The sequence below is a fragment of the Marmota monax genome, unplaced genomic scaffold (assembly GCF_021218885.2).
Source record: "Marmota monax isolate L192 unplaced genomic scaffold, Marmota_monax_Labrador192_F-V1.1 WCK01_AAM20220418_F8-fsc00065, whole genome shotgun sequence".
In the NCBI taxonomy this organism is placed as follows: Eukaryota; Metazoa; Chordata; class Mammalia; order Rodentia; family Sciuridae; genus Marmota; species Marmota monax.
Window position 1 is genome coordinate 8,078,356 of NW_026694038.1, and position 18,853 is coordinate 8,097,208.

The 18,853-nt window shown below is 35.6% G+C and overlaps 1 protein-coding gene and 1 long non-coding RNA gene across 10 annotated transcripts in view; one reads left to right on the plus strand and one right to left on the minus strand.

Moving 5' to 3' along the window:
• Reln (reelin) overlaps positions 1-18,853 on the minus strand; it is a 473,157-nt gene that overhangs the window by 61,786 nt on the left and 392,518 nt on the right. The window contains exons 35-43 of the mRNA XM_046464128.2: positions 17,403-17,543; positions 17,119-17,296; positions 13,792-13,876; positions 12,698-12,880; positions 10,567-10,738; positions 10,337-10,439; positions 7,703-7,932; positions 2,537-2,757; positions 549-696 (exon numbers count right to left, since the gene is read on the minus strand). Coding sequence (XP_046320084.1) covers positions 549-696; positions 2,537-2,757; positions 7,703-7,932; positions 10,337-10,439; positions 10,567-10,738; positions 12,698-12,880; positions 13,792-13,876; positions 17,119-17,296; positions 17,403-17,543 — 1,461 coding nt within the window. The remainder of the gene's footprint in view (positions 1-548; positions 697-2,536; positions 2,758-7,702; positions 7,933-10,336; positions 10,440-10,566; positions 10,739-12,697; positions 12,881-13,791; positions 13,877-17,118; positions 17,297-17,402; positions 17,544-18,853) is intronic.
• Positions 5,181-18,853, plus strand: part of LOC124106496 (uncharacterized) — a 31,843-nt gene continuing 18,170 nt past the window's right edge. For 4 of the 9 annotated variants that reach the window (XR_009228598.1, XR_009228600.1, XR_009228605.1 and 1 more), the window contains exons 1-2: positions 5,181-5,263; positions 5,919-18,556. This is a non-coding gene — a long non-coding RNA (uncharacterized LOC124106496). The remainder of the gene's footprint in view (positions 5,264-5,918; positions 18,557-18,853) is intronic. The other 5 variants (XR_009228599.1, XR_009228601.1, XR_009228602.1 and 2 more) reach the window with 5 other exon arrangements.

The following is an 18,853-nucleotide window of genomic DNA, read 5'->3' on the forward strand; positions in this document are numbered from 1 at the left end:
CTGTGCTCAATTTAGAAAATGACTTCTTAGAATGTGTGAGTGAATCATTGGAAAGATGCTTATAAAGAATAAGGTCATGCCTCAAATGTTCTTAAACAAAATTGCTAGTGGAGATAAAATTAACCGTGAATAATTTAAGGATGTATTGCATTTCAACTAAGCTCTTTGCTACGTGTGTTATAATAAATGTATATAATTTCTGCATAGTCCAAGTACTAATGAAAAGTGTGTAGAACGTGGATAAAGAAGATGCAATATCATCTTCTTGAAGTTAAAGTAAATCAAACATTGTCATTTGCCAGTCTCAAACTTACAAAAGAATAGATATTAGGTTTTGTCTGTTTAGCTGTGCTTCATTTCTGATGTGGCTATTGAACTAATCTTTCAGTGTTGACTGGAAATGATATGAACTGTGTCTTAATGGAGGCTCCCACCAGGAAGAAGTCCAGCATCTCTAAGGGAAGGCCTTGTCCTTGAGATCTCTCTGCTTCTTTCTGTTTTGATTAGGTCCATTATCATACATTACAATGCAGCCTTCCAATGATTACCTAGCGTGAGATAAATCCAGGTCCCGAGTCATCAACATGCGCAAGCCATCCTCATTGAAGAAGAGGTTGTTTCCACTGGAAAGGATTCCACACTTCCGGGATGGCTTTCCACCACTCATTAATAAGAATCTATCAGATTCCAGTTGACCTGAAAAAAGTGGGAAATGTAGTTTACCCATGAACCCCAAGTATAATTATTCTATTTTAAAAGGAATATGGTAAATACATTTTGTACTTTTTGTTTTATTTTTTTCAGTGCTGGGGATTGAGCCTAGGGCCTTGGGCTTGTAGGCAAGTGCTCTACCACTGAGCTACACTGCCAGCACCACCATATAGTTTTTAAATATAAAGTCATAAATATTAAAGTGTATTTTGGGAGAAGGCTCCTTTTCAACGTATTAGTTTATTTGAATTGTTTAGCCTGGGCTAGTATAATCTAAGAGCCCACATGATAGAAGGAAAAATCTTTCCTTGAGGATTAATAGTCTGGCCAGATGGGTCTCTCTTTTTTATTATTCCACACTGAAAAAAAAAATGATACTACATAGTCACAGAGTGTGTGGCCCCAAAGTGAAGGAGAATATACAGGCTTTTCACCAGTCTTTCCACTGTGTCCTCTCTAATGTGAGGATAGTATTAGGCAGGGATAACAAAAGATTTTTTAAAAACATGGTTTTAATAGAAGAAATTTTAGTGTAACTTAATAGCTCCTATTAAATAATATGTGTGTGTATGTATGTATGTATATTTTGGTGCTGGAGATTGAACTCTGGGTGTTTTTACCACTGAGCCACATCCCCAGCCCTTTTTATTTTGAGATAGGGTCTCATTAAGTTGCCCAGGCTGGCCTTGAACCTGCAATCTTCCTGCCTAATGCTCACAAGTTGCTGAGATCACAGCGTATATTACTGTGCCTGGCTTAAATAATGTTTTGAAAGTCAGCTTTCAACTGTATTCAGCTATTCATCTTAGATTTCATATATTTTTATTGTAAAATATGCAAAACATTAAGTTTACCATTTAAACCATTTTACAGTGAAAAATTCAGTGACATTAAGTATGTTATTTGTGTTGTGCAACCATCACTGCTGGTAGTTCAAGTTTCTCATCACCCCAAAAGGAAACCTTGTACCCCCATTAAGCAGTTACTCCCCATTTTCCCACCTCCACCCACTGGAAACCACTAATTTTTCTCTGTTTCTATGGATTTACATATTTTGGATATTTCATATATATGAAATATATACCATGTGGCCTTTTGTGCTGGCTTCTATCACTTGGCATAGTGTTTTCAAAGTTCATTCATGCTTTAAAATGTATTCATATTTCATTCCTTTTTATGGCAGTATAATGTTCTATTGTTTATCTATACCTAAATCTAGTTTTAATATGTACTGTAAACCCATAAATATATAGTTTTAAGGAAAATTTGGGAAAAACAAAGAAAAATTTTTAATCTCATTATCCTAATATAGATAGCTATGACACAAGACTTTCTCTTAGAAAATATTTTTCCATAGCTTGGTCATAGTGCATCTACAATCTAAATGCTTTTATATAATTATTACATCATGTACATTTTTCTATGTTGTGACATTATCTTCACATATAATGATGCTGGATTTAGAGGTTTAAAAGCAAGCTCCAAAAAGCGATGAGAGGTTCTTTAGTGAGTTATTGGGAAAGCAATGAAAGGAAGTTAGATTTCTGATAAATCATTTCTTCCCATCCAAGAAGACTAACTTTCTGGAGATACTTTCCAAAATTTTCATTAATTAGAAGTTACATGTGACATAAAGGGTAAGTAAAAATGGCCTTAGTTTTTTCTCTATAAAGGTCCTGTTCGCTCTTGATGATTATTTAAAAAGTGGAACCCTAATAAATTCAGAACTAAATGAACTCTTCAGTGTTTACAATTATTTTGATAAAATTGATACTCAATTTATAAGTTCTTTCATAAAGTTACACAGAATTTATGAAAAGACTACCTTCAAAATCATCCTTAAGAAAATCAGGATTTTTGGTGCTTATTTTACAGGTTGGACCTGAGTAGCCAGGATCACATATACATTTGGTTCCATTGACACAGCTCCCATGTCCATTACACATCTCTTCACATTGGGGACCAATGTAGACATTATCAATGGCCCATGTCACTGGCTGAGAGCCTGCAGGGTAAAATCCCTGATACCATCTAAAACGTACAGATCTGGAAAAGAGGTACAAGTCTTTAAAAAATGAATCAACAGAACAATACACCTTTAGAGTAAACACGTCTGATCAATAAGCAATGGGAAGTTACCTCCTGTGTACCACAATCAAGAAGCAGAAAATATAATCTGCCATTTCAGGAACAAAATTACATTCTCCAATCTCCAGAAAATTTTCAATAAGTTTCTTGCTTCTGGCAAGCCCATTGCAATTCTATCAATATGTAAAAATCCCACCACCTGACCTGCCCACCTTTTTCAATACTTCATACCTCAATGAAGATTCCATCCCTATCATGTATACCCTGCATAACAAACCTTTTAATTTTTCAAATTGAGGTAAACTTCATATAGCATAAAATTAACCACTAACCATTTAAAGTGTACAGTTCAGTAGCATTTACACAGTTACCGTATTGTCTCTCTTTATCTAGTTATGAGATATTTTCATCACCCCTAAAAGAAACCCCCTTTGCCCACCCAGCCCCCGACAAACCACTAATCTGCCTTCTATTTCTGTGGGTTTCCTATTTTGACATTTCATAGAAATGAAATATATGTGACTTTTGTGTCCAGCTTCATTCATTTAGCATAATTATTTTAAGGTTCATCCACATTAGCAAGAATCAAAATTTCATTCCTTTTTATGAATGAATAATATTCCACTATATCAATATACCATTTTTTTTCATTCATCAATTGATGAACACTTGGTTGTTTCCACCTTTTGGCTACCGTAAATAGTGATGCTATGAACATTTGTGTATAGTACAATATTTGCTTAAATAAGTGTTTTGAATTCTTTTTGGGTAGAATGGTAGTGTAATTGCTGGGTCTTATGATCTATGACTAATCTTTTTATTTCTCAATATCCCTTCCATAGTTTTGATGGAATTTCCATTATTATAGTTATCATAGCTGGAGTTATTTAAAAGTGTGCTAATTTCCTCACTTGTAGAAGCTTGTAGAATCCAATGTCCATATGTCCCTTTTCACATTTTCGATGGTGTCCATTTCTATTTTTCATACACAGTAGATATTCAGTAAATTTTTAAGAGAAAAAGCAAGAAATCACCTATATTTTTAGTTTGCAATTTCTTAATTTTTAAAAAACTCAAAGATAAATAAATGAACTGTCTTATGTTAATGATGATAAATTAGCTCCTTGGAAATAATCTACATATTTAGGTAGCAGTCTAGAAATAGTTTAGTATATTTTATCATATATAAAACTCAGTTCAAAGAAGATGGACTTATTAAATAAATTAATTAATTAAAAAAAGAAGATGGATTTATTTTAGAGAGGGCAGGATATAGAAATGGCACGTATACATACTTTTGTGCATTTAGAATCTGTCCAATTTCCTGTCATTATAGAAACTGAATTCTTAATATTTTTTATTATTTGAGAAATAAAACTCAGAAGTCAAATACTAGAGCTGGGGATGGATGGTGAGAGGGAAATGTATTTGTTAAGCTTCTAAAATTTAGAAAATAGTAAAGGAGGTAGAGTCAAGTTCTTACACATAAATTTAACTCTCATTCCTTGTTTATATCAAGACTCCAACTATACTGAGCTGCCCCCAAAATGCCAGTTCATAATTAAACTTATTTTCAAATACTTGCCAGAGTTTAGTCTTGGCAAGAAGCACTTCTTACCTTTTGAACTTCCAGACTGCTGAGCTGAGGGAAATGGCTGGAGTTTTCCTTTGAACAAAAGCCTACATGGATTTTTTGGAACTTCTTATTTATTCAAATGTTCTGAATACAAATGAACCACCTTGGTTGGATATTTATTATTGTTCACCTGCCTTGACAGAAACTGCAGGCGTTATGATAAATGGTATGAAGGGTATGGTTTTGCTGTGGTTCCCTTCTGCCAAAATCTTATTTTGAAAATCCCTCATTCTCCTTGGTGAATGTCAGCACCTGTCCTCCTAAACCAGTGTTACTGAAAGGATCTGTTTTCTAAACATAAACTTAACATTTCAAGCACACAGCACTGCCTCCATTAAATAGGGTTTTTGGTGGACTCATTATGAAACTGCATAAAGCAAAAACAATTAGGAAGTTTAAAGACAAAAGATTCTAGACTAAAAGGACACAAAGGTGATGTGAATAAAATTAGATGGAAACTCAATACTTGGCTTTTGAATATAAATGGGCAATATGCAGAGGCAAAAACATCAACATTTGCCACCTGAAAATATTTGATATATTTGTGTGTGTTTGTGTGTGTGTGTCTTTCTGTAGTGTCTAAAAAGTCACAGGGGTAATTTCAATGTAGATTTTATATATTTTTAGCAGCTAGCACTTGAGCCATTACTATGTGCCATGTTGAATACAAACCAAGAAATGGTTCACTGAGTTGGAGAAAATTTAACTTTTGCCTTCCAGCAATTCATGCCTGTGTGCATTTTAAAAACAGTGCTAATTCCTTCCCTGAAACAAGGACTAGACAACAAATTTTTCCCCTCACAGAAATGGCTGAAGGCAGTTTGAAAGGTAGGTTTATACCACTCTGAGAGTGGGCATGCCTCCATAACCCATTTGATTTCTTCTCATAGAAATAAAACAACACAGACTACAAAGGACATGACAGTGTAAATTCTGTACACAACAATATAGGATTGTATTTTGTAAGTGGATTTTTATCAGTGGGGTGAAAACTCAGATGTCTGCATTTCTCTTGTTCAAATTTCCAAAATTATGTTGCCATTGTTTAAAAGTAAGCAAAGCAGAGCAGCATCACCAGCTGCCAAGTGTGGTGGTCTCCATGACATGCACATTGTCCTGGTATGGGCATCTTCATTCAGGGGCTCTCACTGGCAGACTTTTTTGACCGTAATTCAAAACCTTCAGACAGCATTGCCATTAATTCCATATTGGGAACTTGCTGAAGCAAGTCTCAGTTGGTTAAACAATCTAAAATCATGGCCTACCACCTATCTTTAAGGATTTTTTTTCTACCTAATAATTCTTAGCTGGGCAATTGGAGAAAACCAGGTCCACGAAAGGGAAAACTTGGCACTTCTCAGCAATATAGTGATGGAGTTTGATGGAATGTTCTAGTCATAGGTGTGTGTCTGTGTGTGTCTGTTTAAGAGACAAAAGAACATAAACTGGGCGACTGACAAACAACAGAACTTATTTCTTACAGTTCTGGAGGTTGGAAGTTTAAGATCAAGAAGCAAGAACATTGTGTCTGGTAAGGCTTGCTCTGGGGTTCACAGATAAGGTAAGGTAACTGTCTGGAACTTCTTTTACAGGACAGTAATACCACTCATGAAAGCTCTACCCTCCCCAAAGACCCCACTTTCTAATACCATTACTTTAGGGGTCCATATTTCAACAGATGAATTTTGGGGTGGGGTAGAACATGAACGATCACACCTCAGTACTGACTGCCTATGTGACTGGATAGCCAGGCTTTTCTCCCTGACTACCTGCCCACAGGCATGGTCTTTTGGAAGTTTTGCTTCTGCTTCAACACTTGGATTTCTGGCCAAAGATTGGTTCAGATTTTTAGGAAACCTGCAATTGAGAGCTCTGGAAAATGAGAGTTGTGGTTTGCTGAGTGATGCTAATATTAGCATGTTAAAAATGAGGATCACACTTTGTTGCTGAAGTCCTCACACTTGCTGAATGGAGTCTTTTGTAATTCCTTAATATCTTTCCAATAAATTCTTCAACAATTTTAGAATAATTTTTATATTTCTTGCAACAAACTATCTTTAATACAACTGGTTTTGGATAAAAAGTTTTTCCAGAGCTATTTTCCCCTTCCTACTTCTTCTGTAGACAGCTGTCCCAATCAAGAGGAGCTTTCTGGTTGCACAGACTGAATTATCAGCTCCATTCAGGAATTCTCTCCAGAGACTCTGCTCGCCTCCTCTGGATATCATTTCTAAGGAACTAGGGGGACATTTTGGTTAGTAGTGTTTATCTTTTTAAAAATAGCTGGATTTTCTATCAAAATAATGTCTCATATAACAACAAGGATTAGTAAGTGACATTAGCTGACAACAGAAAATATTTAAGTCCTTAGCAGTCAAATTATAAAACTTATGCTATCGAGATGATGAGGAAGGAAATGGATTTATGTTCAAAGAAGACACAGACTTTGGAAAATTCACTTTCATTCTTTTGGAAAAGTACTACGTATTAGTAGTAGTTTTGTTTGAATACCCAAGAATTCTAATTATGCTCAATTTCACATCAGAAATATAAATCTATTTCCATTTTGAAAGTAGGATAGTACTTCTTTCTTCTTTTTTACATACTCTGAAATAATAAATTCCTATTCTGAAAGAACAGACAAATTCCGAGGCAGGCTGCTTTGTTGACTTCCTCCCTTTGTTCACTTATATTATTAGCTTTATTTTTTGAACTATATTCTTTATTTCATTTTTATTATGGTTGAAGTCCTTTATCTCCAAATAGCTTTTCAACAGAGGTTGAAAAAGTAGAAATGCCTGAGGGAAAAGTGCTAATGATTTTTTTTTTAGTGAGACATCAGGAATGTGTTTGGGCTTCCATCCTCCATTTGTTCCCACTTTCTGCATGAGAGACACAGGATGATGTTTGAATGATTTGAATGAGGTGGGGTCACAGGTACAGTCTACAGAGTGCTCTTAAATATACCTTCATACTGTTAGTTAGCAGCTTTATCAACTCTGTGTCCTATGCTTTAAATACCTATCCATCTGGTTCAGGTGAGAACTGAGAAAGAAGAGGAAAGTGGAATTTTTCCCTGATAGAGTAGCAAGTCAACGATGACTTCAGGAACAAACTCTCAAATGCGACAGTTTCCATCTTGAAAGGTATGACTACTCTCTTTTGCAAAATACTTGAGAGAATAAAAATTCTTCATTCTGGAGGAATGAAGACAGAAATTCTGAGCCAGGCTCAGAATCAAAGTGGTACCAAGCAGCAGGTCCTCACCCGCAAAGGTGCAGCTTCCCGAAGTGCACGACCTCCCTCCTCCAGCCCTGGGTGGTCCCCGCGTAGTAGGTGCTGCTAGGGTGGTGCTCAGTGGAGCATAAGGAGCTGACGTGGCTGCTGCTGTGGTAGCAGAGGGGAAGCAGCAGGTGCCAAGTGGCCCCAAAGTCCCTTGAAAATTCCAGTCTGACTGGATCAGTAGATGAGCTATCAGTGGAGCATCCAACATTGATCTTGGGATAAAAGAAAAAATGATACAAATTATCTCAGAGCGACAAGCCTTGAAATGATTCACCACTTCATTATTTTCCAGAGAGTCCATTTTCCTGGGAGCTGTCTCACTGAAATATTTAACACTGTAAGATTCTGTTTTGCCTGAGCAATATCATATATTTCCTTTAAATTACATTTTTTTTCATAAAGAACCTCAAAAGACCTCATGAAAAATTTATTTTCCCTCATTTTATGAGAAACCAGGAAGTGAATAAGGCAAAAAGCTGGGAGAATTCCAAATTTTACCTTTCGCCTATTTTCATAACCAAACCAAGCAATTTGTAATAAAAAGAGTTGTTTCCCTAATCCTGTCAGCTTCTCCCCCTAGTCTGTTAGGGAGGAATGCTTTCTGTTTTTCCTCTTCTGATACCTTCTAAGAAATCCCAGAAGTTATACATATGGAGGGTCTTCAACAATATTCAATATCAAAACAAAACAGAATACGATCGATATTATTTCCCTGGCACAAGGAAAGAGGTTTTTTTTCCTCCTCAGATATATGTAGTTAAGGTGGACAGGGCTGTTTTGAAAATATACCCAGTGAAATGACCACTAGAGTTAAGCAAATTAATCTGTCCATTGCTTCCATGGTTACCCTTTTTATTTTTAAAAAAAATTAAAATATATTTTTTATAACTTTATTCATTCACTCACTCATTCATTCATTCATTCATTCATTTTTATGTGGTGCTTACCCATGGTAGGCAAGTGCTCTACCACTGAGCTATAACCCCAGTCCTCCACAGTTACCTTTTGATGTGTGTTGGGATGTGTGTGTGGGGTAAGAACAGCTAAAATCCACCCTCTTACCAAAATTCAGTACACATTACAATAATATTTTCAACTATAATCCTCATGCTGTACACTAGGTCTCTAGTTTATTAATCCTACATAACTGTGAGTTTGTATCCTTTGACCTACTCCCATTTCCTTCTCATCTGACCCCGGATAACCTGCTTCTATGTAAAAACCTTTATACCATGAGAGAAAAACAACTACTTCATCCCCTGAACCAAGGCTTTCAAGGGCAATAAGCTAAAACTTACATGCATGTGATTCTTCCTGTGAAAACATCCCCTTCAGATTGAGATGAACATTTTCTATCATGCCATCACAGCCACTGGTTAATGATATGCAGTTTGTATGTGTACATATGTTTACTCTTTTTACTTTTTGATGAGTAAACTACTGGTATTTGATAAACTTTTCAACTATAGATACTTTCTTCTACTTTGAATTCATTAGTAACAACTCTTAAAAGAGACAAAGGTATGACCTTTTAATTAGCATTTAAAGCATAAAATAAGATTAGAAAATATAGCAAAGTTTACAAAATAATTTCTCCACTACCATTTGGTTTTTAACTTCTGAAATTGCAACCAATAACTCTAATGTCGAGAATGCAGAGGGAAAGTCTAAAATATTCAAAACTGTGCTGACACAATTAGGCACTATTTTAAATAAGTCTGCTGATTGGTTGATACAGACCTCAGCTATGAAATTCTGTTATAATGTACCTTTGTTTCTGTGGATTTTATCCAAGATTTTGAAATATGTAAAGGTTTTTATGTTGTTAATCTGTTTTCTTGACAAACATAAGGAGTATGAAAATATTAACAAAATACACAGCAAATTTCTTTAAAATGATAAAACAGTGCAGTATTGTTTTATCTGTAAAATCCATATTAGTGTGAAAATGTATATAGACATTGATTTGGGTCCTAAGAAATATCAAGTTTCACATGGAAACTGAATATAATAATATCAGAATATGATCCTTTTCATTTTTATAATGGTCAAAATAATTTATTTCAACAATTTATTGTAGTAGGTGGGGACACTATGTCATCGATAAAAGACAGAAACTCAGAAATAAATGTTGGTATGACATTATTAGCTCTGCTAGTAAAAGTGAATTATTACTCCAAAATCTCTTATGCCCTTGCACAAAAATGGAAGTCATAATGCATGAAATTATCTGAATTTTCCCTCTACTTTTGTAGCTTTTGTTCAAGATAAAACAAAAAATATTTTCCCATTTTTTTAAATTGCTGCATTTTAGAGGGATTAGTTGTTACTTATTTGTACATGCACACAATATAATAATATAATTTGGCTGATATTATTCCCCAGTATTTCCACTTTCCCTCCCCTGCTCCCTCCTTCTGGTCCCTTTCCTTTATTCTACTGATCTTCCTTTGATTTTCATGAGATCCCTCCATCTCCTTTCTTTTCCTCTTTACTCTCCACATGAGAGAAAACATATGACCCTTGACTTCTGAGTTTGGCTTATTTTACTTAACATAATATTCTCAAATTCTATCCAAAAGTTTTAAGTATTCCTGATAGAATCAAGTTAAATACCTCAAATTGTATTATGGTGTTCTCATTCACATTGAGGTCACGGGTGGTAATCGAGTGTTCACCGACTTCATTAGAAACGAACACCATCGCTGAATCTTCCTCACTGTTATTCAACAAACAAACAAACAAACAAACAAACAAAGCACAATAAGGAATCCACTTAGGTAAGAATTCATCAGGATTTGTATAGAGCAGTAGTTTTATTTTTACCTTCTCAATTAAATACTTACGGTGCTCCCTTTGAAGAATAGGGGCAATAAAGACCAATGTTACCGCCAGGATAGAAAAACCAATTGTCTTCTCTGGGCCCAAAGTCAAATGTATCCAGAAGCATTACAGGGTTGTTCAGATTATTTCCATCAATAATAAAATCATCAACAATCCAGATCTCTTCTTTCTTACCTAAGGCATTTTTAGATAAAAGCAAGTTTTTCCAAAGATGAAAATCAGATGGACATTTTTGCTCATTGGAAGAAAGTAAAGGACGGAAGGAACTCAGTAACAATAGGTCAAACATATGCCTTCTAGACAAAACCCACAAACGATATGACAGCGTGTTCACAGTGATCAAAGTGTGAAGAAATTTAAGCTTGCAACCATAATAAATTGACACGGCACAGAAATGCCTCGCTAATTTCAGAAAGCGTTAACAAATGGCTTGTGGGAGTGTGCTGTCCTTCCAGTTACAGTAGCATTACGCAGGGTAGGGTCTGAGTCGTTTGTGGTTTGGGGAAATCTGTAAGATGTCTGCTCTGTGGAGAGGGGCAGTCGGACTCAGAACCAGGAATAGTAACTAGTCTACTCAAGGAGCCACTTGTGACTGGGTCAAACCATGACTTAGCAACAGGATTAATTTAGGTGGAAGGACTATGGCCCTTAAAACACTGCCCCGGTAGATAAATAAATAAACAATTAGATGCAGTTAACACAAAGGAAAAATATTCTAATATATAATGCTTAATTTTTCCTTAATGGTTTTCAAAATCTCCAAAGCTTATTTAAAGATATGCGGGAATATATAGAGAATTAGTGTGTCATACGATTTGACTCAGTGACGTAGGCCAGGTGTTTAAGGAATATGCCGCAGGGCTGATGAGAAGGCAAAACCCAGGCTGCTTTTACAAAGCACTGTCTGGACTGAATTTGAAGCAAGCTGATAAAACCAGGCCAAGTAGAAATGTCAAGATTCCTTCTAGCTGGCTTCTTTCTACATTTAGTACAATTCTCACAAAATATAAAAAAGGGTCTATAAAAGAAGCCTGCAGAATTAACGTAATACTTTAAATGAAATGTGTTGAATTTACTCTAATGCTTTGTTTCCTTATTTTTGAAGTGGCTGGTAATACAATTAAAAACAAAAACCCTGTGAGCATTCCAAACACAGTATGGAGACAGCAAGCTTCTGGATTTTGAACTGGTTATATTCATTTTTTGTATTTTTATTTATTGATTATACAGGAGATATACATACATACACACACACACATACACTCACACACATATATACACACAAGACATCTATATCTACCTGTAGACCTATACATACATAAATAATCCTATATAATATCATATATATTTATGATAATTAATTTAGATGAAAATCATCATAATTTTATATATTTTTTTCAAAATAAGCTAAAATTTTATGTCTTAATAAAGAGATACTCATACTTTAGAGATGGAAGTACTTCTTTCTTCTTCATTTCTGTATTACCTCTGCAAAGAATTCTGCTTAATGTGGTATCTCTGTGCTTATTTGGGCAATTACATACATGATTTAGTAAATTCTGGTTCTTTGTAATCAACAGTTAATAGAAATATTGGAAGCAATAAAACATTACACATTACAATCATTTTTTGTAACCATTTGAAAATGCCATTAAATTATACATTCACTTTAACTTATCACTGAAGCAAGTGTATGTGGCAAGATATTCTATTGGGCACATGAACTGCTTTGTCTGAGTGCTTTTCCCTTGGCCATGGTGTTTTGCTATCATGTTCTATTTCACTAAGGAAATGACAAAATCAGAACCATTCCTAAATGAATTCAACAAAAATGCACTTACAACCAATGAATGCCTAATGATAATGCTGGATGTTTAAAAAAGAATATTAGCTCTGTGTCAGGATTCAGCTGTATTTAACCATCAGGAGAGCTTACTAGTCAAGTATGCAGAGGTGATAAAGATACATAAAGTTAAGTATTCATTGAGACAGGTCAAAAGTGAGGCATGTACCACACGTGTGCTGTGGACAGCTAAGTCCCTGGGTTGACACTCTGAGTCTCCACTCCTGAGAAATAAGTATGTTAACATTCCAAAGGTAATTTTGATCACAGATAAACACATGCATTTTTACCATTATTATAAGGTTGCCAAAGTCTGAATCTTGTAGCATTGGTTTGGGCACCGTATGGCAAGGGAACATTAATGAAAAGTATATTGGTCGTTTGAGGGAAGTAAAATTCATCCATCAGGTGCCAAGTGATTCCTCCATTGATAGAAAATTGTAGCAAAACAGAGTGAGACCTCTCTGGGGTACCTAGGAAGAAGATAACAAAGGCATAACATGTATTGTGATAAAAACGGGGAAATAGTATGTTTGTAGCTATTCTTCTAGCATCAATTCATGAGCTGGTTTACGTTTACATAGAGGTTTTATAGTTCAAATGCATATGAAAGTGATGACAGGCTGGGTTTTTTTTATATAAATGTATCTTAAAAAATACACAATAAATCTGGGATTTGCATACAATAACTCCCTTTGTCTTTTAGCTATGTGCCCACACACTTCTCATTTAGGAAATGTTACATTGAAAATTTTTGATTTTACTGGCATGGTAATTTTATAAGGGTCAAACATTTAAATCTTGAGGTACAAACAAAAAACTACTTGAAAATTTATTATACCCACAATGACATTTTTTAAAAAAGAAAATCAATTAGTTAAACATGAAAAGTCAGTTCTGGCCAAATTAAACTGTTATATCATATGCATGTATGAATATGTAACAATGAATCCCACCATTATGTATGATTATAATACATCAATAAAAAGTATGGAAAAAAACATGAAAAGTCAGAATGACAAACAGTAGGTATTTGGGAGTTCACATCTATAAAAGAAAATACAAAATTTTATAAAATAAAAAATTTTAATTTAAAGCTCTTATAGCTAGAAAATAGTGGTGGAAAGACTCAGGGACATAATGATAAATTTAACTACCATGGAACTATTGAGATTACTATGGCTATATGAAATAAGTTAAAAATCAGTAGTTATCTTACGCTAAAGAAGAACATTTGTGAACATTCATGTATACCAATTTATATTAGCTCTTTTATACAACAAAATTTGTAGTCCTTAAGTACAGTACTTCTTTCTGGAGGAGTTATGCTTGGAGAATTTTCTTGAAGGAAAACAATGAATTCAAATCTCTAGACATAGCTTACCTTTTGCTATAAATCTAAGTGAAAACTGGACATACACAGTATTGGTGCAATCTAGATCTCTTGAAATAAGCATCCTCAGTCCTTCCTGAAAACAAAAATAGACGGGTCAAGCAATCTTGTTTCATTTGCAAAGTTATTTTCCTCTGATTTTACACATTTAACTTGCACTAGTTAAATAATTACCTATCATGATCAAGAAGCAAAATTTTGTCCAATTCAAAAGGAGAAATTGAACAATCTTCATTCCCTCTTTCATAATGGTCTCCATTTCCTGTGTGTGAGTAACCCAATTGCATTGTCTCACCTCGGAATCATAGTTTGCTGTGACTTTTATAAAAACCAGCACAAATGATAGCATTATATATCTACAAGACTTTTTAAAAATAGCCTCCTTTGATCACAGCATGTCGTGAAAGAAGTAAGGAGAAAAGCAGATGGAAAATGTGCCAAGGGCTCCTGCTGGAGGCCGGGAACTAATAGGTAACTTTCTCAGGGTTCTGAGGAGTCTTAGAGACTCACTACTCCCTTGTCTGCTCTGCCAGCCCCAGGAGGCTCTCATTCAGACTGACACAACACCCCCCAGTTGGTTGGGTTAAATAAGGCATAAGTAAGGCAGGTCCCCAGGCCTGGGCTGTAAGCATTCATGCAGAGAAGCCAAGGAATGAGGAAAGAGAGCACATTAGCTTTCGTAATTTTTTCTGCTAATTAGCTATTTCTGGTTGCCTGAGATTGACAGTTTGAAAGGTTGTTTTCTTCACGTGTACCTACTATTGTGGTGACAGCCAGTAAGACAGATCTCACTATGCAAATGTCCCAATGTCTAAACAGGCTTTTGAGTTTCTCAGCTGTGACTTCATTGTAGTGACTCTTCAGTGGTCTATAGCTATACTACTATAATACTGTGGGTTCTTTTAGAGTTCTTTTAGAGTGGACACTGTCAACTGATTTCTTAATTATCAGCTAGCAAATACCAGACCTAATGATAACTAGAAAGAGCAAATTTCCCTCTTTTTCTTATCACTCATTATAGCTCACAACCTTCAGTAGCTTAAAAATGTTAAAGCTACTTTCACAATAACAATCATATACTGACTGCCTATTACATGCTGTGTTCTGAAAATAGGCATTTTAGCTATTTAAAGCATCTAGTACCACTAAGAGAAAGATACTATTATTCTTTTGCAGAAAAAGAAGCTGAAATGCAGAGAGAGACAGTAACTTGCTCAAAATACAGTCGATAAGGGATAATGGTAAGATTGGAACCCAGATAGGTCAGATTCTGAAACTTATCTTCCATTCTCTATAAGATATCAGTGTTTTGTCTACTAAGCCATCTCATCTCTAGGTGTGGCAAGAAGAAATCCAGATAATACTACATTTCGAATTTGACAGTTGTTTGGTATTGTAATAAAAAAGCAACCACATTTATTCCCACCTCTCAACTTCACACCCCACTGATTCATACTGGTAGAATTGAAGGTTACCAAGTAAAAGCCTTCTATTTCCAGTCTTCATTTTTCTTTTATGCCTAATAATTCTCTGCCTTGCTCAGTCCATGATGCTTCATCTCATTCCTGTTGTTCATGTCTCAGCATCTTTTCCTTCTTCCTTCTATACGTGAGGGCATTAAGCTGTGGGTTCTTTTATAGCTCAGTGCCATGCATAGGTTGAGGTTAAGAGGAAGGCTTGTAATGAGCTTTGAGGTGAACAGCTGATAGACTCAGCTAATAAATATGCCTTTCCAACATCAAGATAAAGGAAATGATTACTCTGCCCCTTTGATCAAGGAATATAAGTATAAAATTGTTCCCACAGGCAAATGCAAGTCACCCATAAAAGAATCCATTTTCTATTTTTTTTGTAGGAGCAATTTTGTTGAAAGTGTGGGTATAATCTGTAATCTAAAAGTATCCTTCTTTCATATTTGCAGTATTTGTCTATAATTTAGTACTTGATATTGATATTTATACAGTGGAACTGTCAAACCCTGTTGCCACACATATTTGGTTCACACAGATGTTTCTTTTATCATCCTCTTTCCAGTTTCAGTGATCCATTTGTGCCAAATGTGAAGAATTCTTTTGTATCCAACAAGCTATTTTAATAACTGATAGTACTCCTGAATCTATGAACATTAAAAAAGAAACTATCATTTCCTTTTCACACAAGAATGCCTTGCCAGGTCAAACTGCAACCTACGGAGTCCTCTACATCTTGCAGAGCTGAAAGACAGTAAGTCTAATACGTATGATGCTTGGTTGCTCTTGCATTTGGATGGCTAAAGGAAAAATATAAAAGGACCGTGTATCTTTCTTGTTTGTAGACTTCAAGGACCATGTTGATTCTACTGGTCAGAAAGTTATCAGGCAAAGGTCTTTGAATCATGAAAAGTTATAGAGCATCTGTCAGTGGGATCAGAAGTTCGTTAGTGATAAGACTAAAGCCAAGCCCCCAGAAGTTTCCACTCTAAATGTCCTACCTCAATTGCTTTGGTCCTTCAAAATTCTTAGGAATTGAAATTTCTCAGGTCCCTAAGTATTTCTTTTCCTTTTTCTCATCAAAAAACTTGTGAAGAATTTGGGTTCAAAAAAGATGATAACTGCCAACTATTAACTATAATTGAAAAAGTTCCAGGGTGTCTAATTTTCTGAGTGTTAGGTATTAGTCATTAAGGTTGTGTATAAACCCATGCAGATTTTTGTCAATGATTTCATTTGCACACCTCGATTAGTCAATTTTCCCATGCTGAGAGGGATGGGATGTAGCATGTATTCATACATGGAGATGTGCCAGCTGAGCACAGATTTTTATCAACTGCTTAACATTTCTCTGGTAAGACATCTAGGGTGAAATATGAAAATATACTAACAGTGTTTGAGAATGCCACTTAACTTGACTTAAATGTTTGGTTTTCTTAAAGTGACCACCAAGAAGTTCTATCATCAGGAAGAAAAGTGAAAAGAAAAGAAAAAAGGAAAAACATTTTCAGAAAACCATTAAAAAACAGAGCAAACCAATTGTTTAATAACATGAAAGGTTACATTCCTGGAAAGTATATTCTAAGAATTAAATGCATATTTATAATTCCAGCAGGAAGTAAGGAAAATTTGATCACCAAAGCAGAATAAAATTTCATGCCCCAGAGAGCATTAAAAAAATGACCACTAAGTAGACGAGGAAACATGTTTTGGGCTAGAAGACAAAAGCTACGTATAAAATAATACACCATCTGAACAGATTCAGAAATGCATTTGTGTGGAGCAATGAGTGAAAAGGGGAATGACGGTAGCAGCTGGGAGTGGTGTAAGGAAGTAGAATCTTACTGACCCCTTTAAAGATGAGAGACGTTCCAGATTTGATGGTTTCACCATTCAGATTCCCCCTCTCTGCACCATACACTTCAGGCCACAGATCAGGATGCAAATTCCCATTGAAATCATCTTTCAGAATTGAGGGGAGAGGAACAACAGGAACACAGTAGGGTCCACCAAAGCCCCGGTCACACCTAAGGAAAAAATGAGTGGAGAAAAGGCATCATTTGTCATGGGTTCACCATGCCAGGTTTCCTGTGGCATTGCAAAGAAAGAAAACTTCTGATTTGATTAACTTACACACAGCGTCCAGCATCACAGATCCCTCTTCCAGAGCACATCCAAGGGCACCCTGAGGCCAGTACAACATTATCAATAGCCCAGGAATCAGCACCCACGGTGTAGTTGGCCTGAATCCATCTGAACCGGGTCCTGGGAGAACTAACCAAAGAAAACACACCATTGATTTGACAAATAATTTCCAAAATATTTTTCATCGATGTGCCCTCTTCCAGGGTCCCACTCTTCTTTGAGGTAACTTATACTAAGTAGAAGATGCTGTTTCTTCTTGACCCATAAATAGGAGCAGAAAGCATGCTATTTAAATATTTTACCATTTCTTTCATATAAGAGTCTACAAATATATGTGTGAGATGGAAAAGTTATTTTGAACTATTGATCATTGTGTTTTTGAAATACATGCATATTTTACTTTCAGTGTTTTTTACTGCTACTCAATACTGGGAAAGAGATCAAAGTTTATAAACCTAAGGAAAAACTGGACTCTAAGGAAAAACTGGACTCTTAACAACATTCTGGCCGTGAGGTTCCTATTCCATTGTCCCTAAGTAGTTTCTGAGAGTAGATGAAGCCCTGTCATACTTCTGCCTTCTCTCTTGGTTCTCAGTGTTCTGGCTCTCTAGAACTGAGGACTAGGAGGGTGTGATATATTCCCACAGTCTCCACTGTGTTTGCAATCTGTTATCTGGAGTATACTAACAGTCCCTAGTGGAGGAACAGAGGAAGGGCAGAAGATTGCTAGTTATCTGGAATGTGGAATGAGGTCCACCTGAAGTTGAACCACTCAGGTACTACTGTTTCTCCACACCAGTTTTCTTTTAGTGCCACGTAGCTGTCAGCAAGGTGGCTTTACTATTATATTACTTTTATCATGTTACTATTCTGCTAAACCTCTGTCAATGGTTCTCCACCAAACACCTGCACACTCAAAGCCAAATACAGCTTCCCCAGCATCCACTCCCTCCCCAGGTCCAACCCATCTTTCCCAATTTCTTGTCTTAAAATTATATTCTGGCAACTGGATTTTGTTCTAGCTTACAACTGTTTGAATGCTCTCCTATGTGCTGTCACTTGAGTAGACCCTACTCACTCATACCCAGATGAGACAACAATTCCTCCAGGAAGCTCCTGCCAATACCATCAAGCTAAATCAGGTAGTATCCTCCTATGTTTCACTAATGTTTCCGAATATTACCTCTGTTATTATTTTATTTGTAAATAGATGTTTATAGACATCTGTTATCCTAAACAATATATTTGGATCCTGGCCTTAGCTTATTCTTTTAGTACCAAAGTACTTAAAATACAATCGATATCTAATACATGTTTGTTGGGTTAAAAAAAAAAAAAGAGCGAGGCATTACTTAAAACTCCAAGGGTCCACAGAGAACTATTTTAGGACAAAAGCTAATGTGTTTTGGTTTCCTATACTTTCCCTGTCATTTTGTTGT